This window comes from Mobula birostris, chromosome 16 (genome assembly GCF_030028105.1).
Source record: "Mobula birostris isolate sMobBir1 chromosome 16, sMobBir1.hap1, whole genome shotgun sequence".
Taxonomy (NCBI): Eukaryota; Metazoa; Chordata; class Chondrichthyes; order Myliobatiformes; family Myliobatidae; genus Mobula; species Mobula birostris.
The window spans coordinates 75,330,670-75,343,766 of NC_092385.1; the positions used below are offsets into that span (position 1 = coordinate 75,330,670).

Below are 13,097 nucleotides of genomic sequence, written 5' to 3' on the forward strand. Positions count from 1 at the left end.
AATTAATGGAATCCTAAAAGCTGATAGGTGCAAGCAAATTCTCATCACTCAATACTATCAGGGAGACACGCAAAATGCTAGAGGATCTCAGCAGGCCAGAGAGTAACTACAGAAAAGAGAAAACATCCGATGTTTTATGTGTGTTTCATGTGAATTTTGTGTGTATTACTTTGATTTCCAACATCTGCAGATTTTCTCTTGTTTGTGATATGACCATCAGGAAGGTGTCTGATCAGTCACAGCTTCATTCTGCAGCAGGAAATGACCCTAAAGACACAGTCAGGTCATAAAGAACTTCAGCAAGTAGAAGAACAAGGAGTTCTGCAACAGCTAGTATGACTTCCAAAGTACCATGATCTCAAGATCATTGAGGCTGTCTGGGACTACCTGGAGAGACATCTAAAGACTGCAGAACTGTAGTAAGTTCTCCATGATGCTTGGGATAACTTACCAGCCGATTTCTTACAAAACTGCAAAACAGCGTACCCAAGAGAAAAGATGCAATTTTAAAGGCAAGGGGTGGTCACACCAAATATTGATTTGACATAGTTTTTATTCCGTACTGTCCTTTACGATTTTTTTTGATATTTAGAAACCTAATTTCATTATTTTGAAAGTATTTTCACTTTACCACATCTTTTTTACATGTGCCTAAGACTTTTGCGCAGTACTATATAAACCAAATATAATTACTAAATCAAATTTCTTTCTTCTTACCTGACACATTCTCCTGCTTCCTGCGCTGGAGTCTGATAACCTTTCGCCTGTCTAGGCCTCTGTGATAGTCAGTGTATGCAGCAAAACAATGAGTAAGTAAGGACAAAAATTGTGAATAAATATATTAAAATCAGCCTGAATATAGTTTGCCAAAGATCAGGATAAACCATTTGAACATTTTTTTAAATACTACTTTACCCCAGAAATGTACATACTTAAAACAGAATTATTATACATTGCTAAGGCTTTCATTGAGAAATTTATGGCAACACAAAGGTGCAAGCAGATCTCTAGGTTACTAGCTTTAGCAAGCATTCAATGCTGACTTCCAAAGCTACCAGTGTGAAATCTGGTATTTTTAACGTGACCACGTGAGTTTCTTCCAGGTGCTCTGGCTTTCTCCCATGTCCGAGAGACATGCAGGCCCAAGAGGTTAATTGGCCACTATAAGTTGTATCAAGTTAATAGGGGTAGGAAGAAGAATTCATCGGGCTTGTGGTGTTGAGATGAGTTAATGTGAATTCAAGATAAAGAAGTCACAGGGAAAATTAGCAAGGTGAACGAAGTGGTCTTGCTCTGTTTTGTGAGGAAACAATTAGACAAATTATTTTGTAGTGGCTTTTAAAAACAAAATCTTGAATATTTTTGTGGATCATATCGAATACCACTTCAACACACAAGTTGACTAATTGCAGTAACTTCAACGAAACTGTTGTTGAAGTGGGTGTTTAAAGTTACTAAACAGTCTATCTGTGAACACGATGCTGTCATACTAAAGCAACAATCCATCCATGCATGCATGCAAATAAAAACCTTAATTATAAATTACTTCATACCTGCAGTTCTCACATGTGATAATAAAACCATCCTGAGTTAAGCTACAATGACACCAGGGAATGTTTTCATCTTCAGATGAACTGTCGCTATCCTCAGAATTATCATCGTATCGTTGGCAACGCAGTCTATTCAACTCTACTCGGGCAATTATAGTCTGTGCCGGTGGTGAAGCTGGGGGTGTTGGAGGTGGTGGAGCACCATAGTTATGATCCTTTAAACAAAAACGAGAATACTTTGAGAACATGAATTAAGTGATACAGAACAACAGAATATAAAGAACCAATTAACTACCCTACTACGTAGTTCCAGCTTTTAATTCCAAAACCATATTAAACACATCTCCATTTGAATCTAACAGTCATTTGTTTCCCATTTTCTTTCCAAATGCAGTGAACATCACTCAGAAAGGGATTGGCTTCCTTATTTCACAAATCAAGCCATTACTAAAGTCAGCCATTTTACCAAGAGTACAGTACTATCCCATGTAATGATATTTAATGCAAATCCAACCAAGGGATTGGCATATTAAAAAGGTTTACTTGAACTTTTCCCCATTTCAATCAACTGGTACATCTTTAGACTACGGGAGGAAACAGAAGAACCTAGAGAAATCCCACGCATTGGTGAGGCCGAATCTGGAGTATTGTGTTCAATTTTGGTCACCAAATTACAGGAAGGATATTAATAAGGTTGAAAGAGTGCAGAGAGATTTACAAGGATGTTGCCGGGACTTGAGAAACTCAGTTACAGAGAAAGGTTGAATAGGTTAGGACTTTATTCCCTGGAGTGTAGAAGAATGAGGGGAGATTTGATAGAGGTATATAAAATTATGATGGGTATAGATAGAGTGAATGCAAGCAGGCTTTTTCCACTGAAGCAAGGGGAGAAAAAAACCAGAGGTTTAGGGTGAGGGGGGAAAAGTTTAAAGGGAACATTGGGGGGGCTTCTTCACACAGAGTGGTGGGAGTATGGAATGAGCTGCCAGACGAGGTGGTAAATGCGGGTTCTTTTTTAACATTTAAGAATAAATTGGACAGATACATGGATGGGAAGTGTATGAAGGGATATGGTCCGTGTGCAGGTCAGTGGGACTAGGCAGAAAATGGTTCGGCACAGCCAAGAAGGGCCAAAAGGCCTGTTTCTGTGCTGTAGTTTCTATGGTTTCTATTTTCATTCCGCTGGGAGGATATACAGACCCTTTACAGATGACATTGTAGTTGAACTTTGAACTCCAACCGCCACACCAACCAAGTTCCCAGTTGCAATAGTGTCACACTAACTGCTAGGCTACCATGTTCTCCTTTGGCATTGGGAATACTTAGCCAGGGAGTCACCTTCAATATAATAAGCTAAGGTATACCTATACTTTCTCCAGCATGATCTACAATTTCAACAATATAAACTCTAAAAATGTTTACAAAATCTCAAGTTATTATTCTTAAATTGGACCTAATTTTAACACAGCAATTTATTTAATGTAATTTCATTGTAAGTTGTTCTTCACCTATATTTTTCAGAAAGTTTTGCCATTTACTGCCTATAACTCATTTCCTAAAAATTACCAATATTCCTCCGACAGAGATCAGTTGTAATTGGGCAGTAAAAATCAACGAAATATCGGAGTCAAGACAAAGTTATCAAGGAATATAATATTTTGAAACATAAATACTTATAAAAACAGCTTTAAGCATACTTGTTGACTAAATTTAAAAGACATTGGTTTCAAAAGGCTTTCCTTCCACAAACTGTGCTCCGAACACAGCACTGACATGATACTCCAAGACAGTTTTCTTTTCAGAAATATATTATTTTGCCCAACTTATTATTCTCATACTCATGATAATTAAAAGCCACAAATCTCCCAATTCAAGCAGAACAAAATTGCACAGCGAGATGCAAGAATTTATAATCCTGAAATTTAACTTCACTTTTAAAATACAAGGAAAATATAAAAACATTCCTGATGGAAAACAGGTGCTTAAAACCCTCCAAGGCAGCTCTTTTTCACTTGCATAGGATCCTTTTAATTTTGGTAGACTACCCACAGAGATGGAACCCAAAGACACAAGGTACTGAAATTCTTTCAACTAGTAATGGAACTATGGAGCTGCTGCATAAACAAACCCACAAAACAGGATTTTAGCACAATGTAATAAAATATTATGCAAACAATTTCACATTTACTGAAATGGTGTTATAATATTCCATTACAATATTTCACATTATAAAGTTCTCCTATTGAAAGGTCAGACACCTGCTCAGGCTCACTTTTTACTTTATTAATATACAGCAAGTAACAGGCCTTTCCGGCTTATCAAGCTGTACCACCCAGCAACCCGATTTTACACCAAGCCTAAAAATGGGATAATTTACAATGACCAATTAACCTACCAATTGCTATGTGTTTCAACTGTGGGAGGAAACCTGAGCACCCAGAGTATACACACGCAGTCAAGGGGAGAATGTACAAGCTCCTTACAGACAGCAGCGAGAATTGAACCCATCACTGGTACTGTAAAACACTGGACAATCTATGCATGTGTTTTCAGAAACCCTACTGGATGCACCTAACATATTCTGCCCTGCCTAAACCTCCTGCACTTAGGAGACCCCGGTCTATATTAGGGAAGTTGAAGTCATCATTTACAACACCTTTATTGTTTTTATACCTTTCTCTAATCTACCTTCCCGCACATCTGTCCTCAATATCCTGGTGGGATATTATAAGCTTTTAATTTGGTTTCTCATATTGGCTTTACCAAACTACATTTTCCACACCATGCTCTCTTTATTGGCTCATATGAATTTTTAAGTTAACTTATTTCCAAGTTCCACTAGTTGCTGAGATGCACGATTTCATATTTGCCCTAATGGGTTTCACACAAGGGATCAATTCTAAATAAATCTGTGTGCAGAGTAGACACTTCTATAATCCAAGTTTTTGTAACTATACCATGTTTTACATTTAATAAAGTTTTAATTAGACTACAAAAACACCTCATCTGAGGTTTTTTTTTGGATTTTATGAACCCAACACAGCTGCTTGCAAAAAAATAGAAAATCAGCAGGTCAATAGCATTAAACCATAGAAGTCGTCATTGGTCCAAAATGTTAATTGCACTTCTTTCTCTCACAGATATTGTCCTACTTACTTGGAATGTTCAGTACAGGCAATCCCCGGGCAATAAACAGGTTCATTAGATGAATATGCTCAAGCACTTGGTAGTAGAAATAAATGTGTGGACTATTTTCTAAATGGGGAGAAAATCCAAAAATCTGAGATGCAAAGGGATTTGGGAGTCCTTGTGCAGAACACCCTAAAGGTTAACTTGCAGGTCAAGTGGGTGGTGAGGAAGGCAATTGCCATGTTAGCACTCATTTAAAGAGGTCTAGAATACAAGAGCAAGGATGTGATGCTGAGGCTTTACAAGGCACTGGTGAGGCCTCACCTTGAGTATTGTGAACAGTTTTGGGCCCCTCATCTTAGAAAAGATGTGCTGGCTTTGGAGAGGGTCCAGAGGAGGTTCACAAGGATGATTTCAGGAATGAAAGGGTTATCATACGAGGAACATTTGATAGCTCTGGGTTTGAACTCACTGGAATTCAGAAGGATGGGTGGGGGGGGGGATCTCATTGCAACTTTTTGAAGGTTGAAAGGCCTAGACATAGTAGACTTGGAAAGGATTTTTCCCATGGTTGGAGAGTCTAGGACGAGAAGGTACAGCCTCAGGATAGAGGGGCGCCCTTTCAAAACAGATGTGGAGAAATTTCTTTAGCCAAAGGGTGGTGAATTTGTGGAATGTGTTGCCACATGCAGCTGTGGAGGCCAGGTTGTTGGGTGTATTTAAGGCAGAGATTGATAGGTTCTTGATTGGACATGGCATCAAAGGTTACAGGGAGAAGGCCGGGAACTGGGGTTGAGGAGGAAGGCAAAAAAGGATTAGCCATGATTGATTGGCACAGAAGACTCAATGGGCCAGATGGCCTAATTCTGCTCCTATATCTTATGGTCTCATATCTCCACAGTATTGTAATGAATGGCATACACACAGACAAGATTGAAAAGAATGAATAATTATTTAAAGTGGAGGGGGAGAGGTGTCAGCTAGTCTGCCATTCATTGGAATGAACATGTGTAAGCAAGATGGACTTCTGAGTTCAATCATATTATGACAGCTCATTTATGCAGCATGGGTTTTCACAAGTCAGGCTTTTACAACCTGGGAATTACCTGTACATCCTGTTTTGTTTTGGCAATTTTTTTTTTTTATCTTTTTTAAACAGCAGTTTGTAAAATAACAAGGGTCTAAATTCAATATTTTGGATCTGAACAGTTGTTCACATAGTTCTTTTATTTGTACAAAGTGAACTGGTGTTTCCCCCTCCCCTTTCTTTCTCCCTAGGCCTCCCATCCCATGATCCTCTCATATCCCTTTTGCCAATCAACTTTCCAGCTTTTAGCTCCATCCCTCCCCCTCCTGTCTTCTCCTATCATTTCAGATCTTCCCCTCCCCATCCCACTTTCAAATCTCTTACTGTCTCTTCTTTTAGTTAGTCCTGACGAAGGGTCTCGGCCTGAAACGTCGACTGTAACGCTTCCTATAGATGCTGCCTGGCCTGCTGTGTTCACCAGCAATTTTTATGTGTGTTGCTTAAAATTCCAGCATCTGCAGATTTCCTCGTATGTTGCTGTTTTATTTTCACCAATTTGCTTATAACAGTTACCTCCTTCTGCACTTATTAATGCAAAAGTCTTGATAGTAAAATCAAGAACTAATAATTTGTGTTGTCAAATATATCAAGCAGGAGCAGAAACCCTGACTTTCTATTTCCAGATTTATTTCAAATTGTATTCAGTTCTCAAATTACAAGCACACACTGCCTTATATAGGAGGGCAATGACAACATACCCAATATATAACTGGCCTCAATTCATAACCTGCAGGTTTAAATGACAACTACTCGATCAGTCAACAAGGATACCATCATTAATTATTTTAAGTTTACAATGGTAAAGTACCATATTTCAATGATTACAGTAAATGTATAGTGCTAATGACAGAATATTTTCTATTTTAATTAAAATAGATTTGCACACCCCAATAAAATTCCTCAATCTGAGTAAAACAGAAAACTTCAGCAGATATAACTCCAGTGTTCAGAGTATTGAATAATGAATAATTTGATAAGAAATTCTTCCTGTCCCCAAATTAAATTTTACTAAAATATCTGTAGAGCCATACCTAAATGGCACCTCCACTTATGTTGTCTGTGTGTTCCTCCAAAGACTGTTTTTGTTTCAAATTCCTTCATCTGAAGTCTTTTGATGTCCCATTGCTTTTAAGGTCTTATGGATATGAATTCCCAAATTGCTCTACGTTTCCACACCACTCAGTTAGCTTTATTCATCCAAGTATAATTAACTGGCATTTAAATTGCTTCAGCCACATTTTCGTCAATTGCACCTAATGTCTTAATGATCCTCAGAATTATTTACTGTCTCTTATTTTGGCTTATTCTGCAATTTTAACCAACATTCTTTTTAAGTCTCTTCTCAAATTATTAATGTTCCTTTCAAAGAGATGCAGCTTCAAATTGAAACAGAGCCATAGCAAATATCGCTATTCATGTGCATGTGCATTTTCTAAGATGCTATTCTTAATTCCTACTCCTCTTGTCCTTTAATCTCATTTCCTATTTGGTATTGGTTTTATTATTGTTGCACGTACCAAGATACAATAAAAAGCTTGTCTTGCATACAGATCAAATAGTTACACAGTATACTAAGCTAGAATATGGTAAAACAATGCAGAATAAAGTATTAAAACCTATTGAAAAGCATGTGGTGCATATAACCAAACAAGTGAAAGATCATAACAATGTAGATTGTGAGGCCAAAAGCCCAGTTTATTGAATGAGAGATCCATTCAAAAGTCTGATCATGGGGAGGGGGGAGGGAGGGAGGGTCATACCACCAGGATATGACCTGTCAAACTGTCCTTGAGCTTGGTGGCATGCACTTTCAGGCTTCTTGATCTTCTGCTTGATGGAAGAGGGGAGAAGAGAGAATGTGGAGAGTGGTTAGAGCCTTTGATCATACTAACTGCTTTACTGAGGCAGCCAGAAACATAGACAGAGCCCATACGTGCTGAGTTGCGTCCATAACGCTCTGCAGTTTCTTCTGGTCACGTGCAGAGCATTGCCATACCAAGCTGTTATGCATCTAGACAGAATGCTTTCTATAGTGCATTAAAAAAAATGGTAAGGGTTAGGTTTAGAGGTGTTGGTGAGCCTTTTTCGATCATGATATCAACATGCTTGGACCAGGACAGGTTATTGCCAATTCATACTCCTAAATTGTTCAAATAATTTCATACAAGGCTAACTACATCTTAGTTGTATTTCAGGGGCAAATCTGGTAGTTTGAAATAACATACTCATGCAGTTTTGTCTTAAACCAACCAGAAAGGAACGTACATGAAGTATAATATGTTTGAACAGGACTTGTATACTTACTGCATAAGGCAAACCTCTGTATCCATGATGTTGAGCACTTCCATAGTTGTGATTTGAGTAGCTGTTCTTCTCAATAACCGCAGGACTAGCTTCCACTGACTCTGGGCTAAAACAGTCAAGCCAAAATATAAAAAAAAATTTAGTTCTCTATTTTCAAGATACAGTTTTGAAGTTCTATTTTGTTAAGGTCTAAATCAAATAAACTGTTCCCTTCTTCGTCTCAGTATCAAGAGTACCTTCAAAGTGAAATTAATATACACCTTTAGTCTTAGTACCCTTGCTTTTACTGTCACCTTTGAACTGAAACAGTGGTAAACAGGTGTGTGAAAAAAGGTCACCACCCCAAATTAAAAAAGACTTGGTTTTCCAGGCCAATATTTATCATTCATGCACTGACACTAAAAAAAAGTATCTTGTACTGTTGAAGAGTATGATGATATTATTAATGAGCAAAGGACTCATGGGTTTTTGTGGGAGATTGCTGCACACAAACTGGAGACCTATTAAATATATTTGAAAGCATATGTCCATAATCTTCTTTGGAATAACTTTAACTGAAAGGAATTCTTGGAGTACATCTATATTGGGAGAGTATACGGTGACAACAGTCAATTTTTAAAGAGTGGACAAAAGAATTCAATATTTACTTCTGCTGCATCCTGTACACAGCAAGATAGAATGGCAAGATACTCAATGCTTTCCACTGATAAAAACTATTTGTACATTTTAACACCACACCCAGTCACGCTCACCAGTTTCCTGCCAGTACAAAGTTCAAAGTAAAATTGTTGAAATACAGGTGTCCCCCGCTTTTAGAACATTCGCTTTACGAAACCTCACTGTTACGAAAGACCCACATTAGTTCCCTGTTTTCGCTAACAGGTGTTTTCACTGTTACGAAAAAATCAGCGCGTGAAAACAACGCCCGATAAAAAAATCAGCACACGTTTAAAAAAAGCAGCGCACGCCCCGAGCAGCCGCTCTCTCCCGGATTCGGAACGGCATTCTAGCCAGCATTGCTTAAACACGTGCCTGTGAGCAGCCGTTTGCAAGATAAGTTCTAAGGTATTGGAAAAGCCTGAAAGAGCTCGTAAGGGTGTTACACTTAGCATAAAACTAGACATAATTAAGCGTTTCGATCGTGGTGAACAGAGTAAGGACAGTGTGAGTTTGGCTTGTGGAAGTTGACGAAGATGATGTTGAAGAGGTTTTGGCATCCTATGACCAAGAACTGATAGATGAAGAGCTGATGCAATTGCAAGAGGAAAGGATAATAATCAAAGCCGAATGCAGTAGCGAAAGTGAAGTCGTCCAGGAACTGAACGTGAAGCAACTGCGTGAGATTTTCGCTGCAATGATAAAGTACAACTTTAATTTTGAAAGGGTACGTCAATTTAGGGCATATTTGCAGGATGGTTTGAGTGCTTACAAAGAACTGTATGATACAAAAATGCGTGAGACTAAGCAGTCAAGCAAGCCTTCCACATCAGCCACAGCAGACGACGACCTCAACCTTCGACATTGAGGCAGGCAGACATAGAAGAAGATGACCTGCCTACCCTCATGGAAACAGACGACGAGATGACACCCCAGTGTCCCACCACCCCAAACCCTGGGCCGCTGACAGATACTGATCCGCGGAGAATACAGCAGTAGCCGGGAGGCACCCAGCACATCAATAAGAAAAAAGAGCCGAAATAAACAAGCTAATTAATTAGGTGCCACCGGGCACGTAAATGTTGGCCCAGATCAGAGGTGGTTGCTGATTGCGTCGCCTCTGATCTGGGCCAACATTTACATGCTGAGCGGCACCTAATTAATTATCTTGTTTATTTCAGCTTTTTTCTTAAAGACATGCTGTGTGCGTCCCGGCTACCGCTGCATGCTTTGCGGATCGGTATCGGGTCGCTGCCCAGAGGGTGGGGGCCACTGCACCACCCCAACCTTCGAGGACTCAGCCTAACACACCATCATCAGTGTGTTCGGCGCTGTCCCAATTCCGGTAAGTGATACTACACTGTACATACATTATTTCTACTTTTTATCAGCTGTGTATTTTTATGTGTTATTTGGTATGATTTGGCAGCTTCATAGTTTAAAGGTTACTGGAGAGTGCTTGTGCCGTGTTTATGCCAAGAGCGCTTGCGTGAGATTTTCGCTACAGAGAAAAGTGCAGGCAATTATTGTGGAAAAGTATTTCTACTTTATATGGGCTGTGTATTCATCATATCATTCCTGCTTTTACTACATGTTACTGTTATTTTAGGTTTTGTGTGTTATTTGGCATGATTTGGTAGGTTATTTTTGGGTCTGCGAACGCTCACAAATTTTTCCCATATAAATAAATGGTAATTGCTTCTTCGCTTTACGATCAGTGATGGGGCAAGTGAAGTTATCCCCTGTGGTCCAACAGCCTGATGGCTGAGGTGTAATAACTGTTTCTGAACCTGAGGCTCCTGTACCATCTTCTTGAGGGCAGCAACGAGAAGAGAGCATGACCTGGGTGATGGCCATCCCCGATGATGGATGCTGCTTTGCAGCACAACACTTCATGTAGATATAGATGTGCTCAGTGGTTGGGAGGGCTTTTCCTATGACAGGTCCTCTACCTTTTGTCGGATTTTCTGTTCAAGGACATTGGTGTTTCCGCACCAGGCTGTGATGTGGCCATTCAATATACAACCAGCACACACCTATAAAAGTTTGCTGCTGTCCTCAACCAGTCCAACACCCTTCCTCTCCACTAATCATCACATGCCTAGCATCTCTTGCAGACATGGGGCCACTGCCCACTATCACCCAATACTTGAATGTACCTTGTCCAATTGTGGAGAATCCAAAGTGTCCCTACTTAACACTGGTGTGGACTGAATATTACCAGGCTATCAACAGTACACTGGATCTAAAAGCTCTCAAGTTTCAGAAAGATCAATGTTTCTGACATTCAGAAATATCAAAAACATTTTCAAATATTAATATTTTTAAAAGTATCCAATGACATAAATAAATACATTAAAATAAGCTGCTTTCTGGTTTACAATCTATCTGTCCAATTCTCCACTGCAAGCATTGGGGAAATCTCAGCACCATTGATCTTCACAACTATAAACTGATCCATTGATTTGTTGTATGGAAAAAAACTGAGGCTACTTGTGTTTAAAACAGGTAAATCTTTGGGTATCAAATTTTACCAGCAAAATCTGGACAGTTAGATTGCTCACAATATCCAGGCAGTTACGCTCCACACATAATATTCATCTCCACTTTATTCACACTATCAATTCCTTCCCTGCATCTGATTGTTGATGTTCATCTAACATACAGTACTGGATAAGCAAGAAATGTTCCCACTCAAATTAAAAATGAAGCTGTTTAGCACTAGAAACATAAAGTCCTAACCAAAAGTTCCAATACTTTTACCAGTGTCCAAGCCTAAACCAGACTGCTCTCACACTCTGTGCCCATTTTTAAAAAAAATCCCGAGGAAGTTGAAGTTTAGATCCACACTAAAAATGCCCAGTTCCAAACACATACAATACCGAGAAGTGTATAATTTTAGCAATAACTGTTTGCAATCCAGTTTTTGTGAACTAAGTGCAGGATTTAAGTTTCATGCTCAGAATTACTGCTACAGAACCAAGACTCAAGACCTCTGACATCATCTACTTGGAGGACAACTATCTTGAGCATTTTGAATAGATGAATACAAAATAATGAAGTACAGAACATTACAAAAACTATTACATTCCTAGTTCCGACTTAATCACCAGTTCACAATAGGTGACTTTCTGAAACTTGCACCCATAAGATACAGGAACAGAATCAGGCCATTCTGCCTAATTCTTCCACAACTTTGTCTAAAATGAAAAGCCCCAGTGTTGCTCACTCTCCCCATTTCCCCAATTGTCCGAGGTTGCTCAGATGCCAAGCTTGCAATTCCAAGCAACATGTCAAAAACGGGAAAAAATCTTTCTCTTCCACTTTTATTTAAAAATTCTCCAAGAATTCATCCTAGTCGATAAAATATCAGGTACCAATCAACAGCTGACAGAGATAACTGGAGTGCTGAAATCTACAACTGCATGCTTGATGCATCTGCGAGATAAACTGCAGAGAATGAGCAATATGCAAAGGACAACAGGGAATCAAAAATGAAAGCATGAAGGTAAGGATCCAGATTTCCATTGTAACTGGTCGAGGTATGGGTGTCAGTAGAACCATATTAAAAAGCAATTCTGAGGAGATAGCTAAGAAAGTGGGTCACAAAGATTTTAAAACAGACGGTTGGTTGTCTTGATAGAAATGTAGGCACCACAGTAAGTTCAAGAAAGCACCTAGAAAGATAGTGTTAATGCTGCAAGTACAGAAACATGGAAATCTACAAAATTCCCTGATTTGCCTCAAAAATTTTGTGCCGATGAAACAGTTCTTTTTTTTATCATGCCATGCCTTTGCTATAAACACACAACACTATCAGGTTCAAAGAAAGCAATGGATCGCATGATTGTGTTGTTGTGTTCAAAAATATTAGGAACTGATAAAAAGAAATTGTTGGTTATTGGGAGAAGTAAAACTCAATGCTTTAAGGAGCTAAGAATGGATAGTTTCCTGATCAGGTACCAATGTATGCTGGCATACAATCAACAAATTCCTCTGTTGGTAACCATTACAAAACAAAGTAAAACACAGTTTTATAAGTACTGCAATGTTCTAATGTGTTCTGTTTTTTATTTAAACACATAATTTGTTACTCAGTTAAACAGTTTGTTTTTCCTATACCTTTTTAACCATTTCCTGAAACTTCAGGTAGTTGGGGCATTCGCTTAATTGGGCCAAAATGTACTGATCCTGATGTACCCCAATCAACCATAATCCACAGTACTATAAGGAGATAATTTCCAGGTTAGATGGGACTAGGTAAAATTGAATTGAATTGAATTGACTTTATTACTTACACCCGGCTGGTGGCGTAGTGGCATCAACGCCAGACTTCGGGACAAAAGGTCCCGGGCTCAAATCCAGCCAGC

The 13,097-nt window shown here is 38.9% G+C and overlaps 1 protein-coding gene across 10 annotated transcripts in view; it reads right to left on the bottom strand.

Annotated features, from left to right (window-relative positions):
- Positions 1 to 13,097, bottom strand: part of setd5 (SET domain containing 5) — a 184,772-nt gene that overhangs the window by 102,858 nt on the left and 68,817 nt on the right. For all 10 annotated transcript variants that reach the window (XM_072280857.1, XM_072280856.1, XM_072280863.1 and 7 more), the window contains 3 exons: positions 8,071 to 8,176; positions 1,554 to 1,765; positions 718 to 776 (listed from right to left, as the gene is read on the bottom strand). In XM_072280857.1, the coding sequence (XP_072136958.1) occupies positions 718 to 776; positions 1,554 to 1,765; positions 8,071 to 8,176 (377 nt within the window). The remainder of the gene's footprint in view (positions 1 to 717; positions 777 to 1,553; positions 1,766 to 8,070; positions 8,177 to 13,097) is intronic.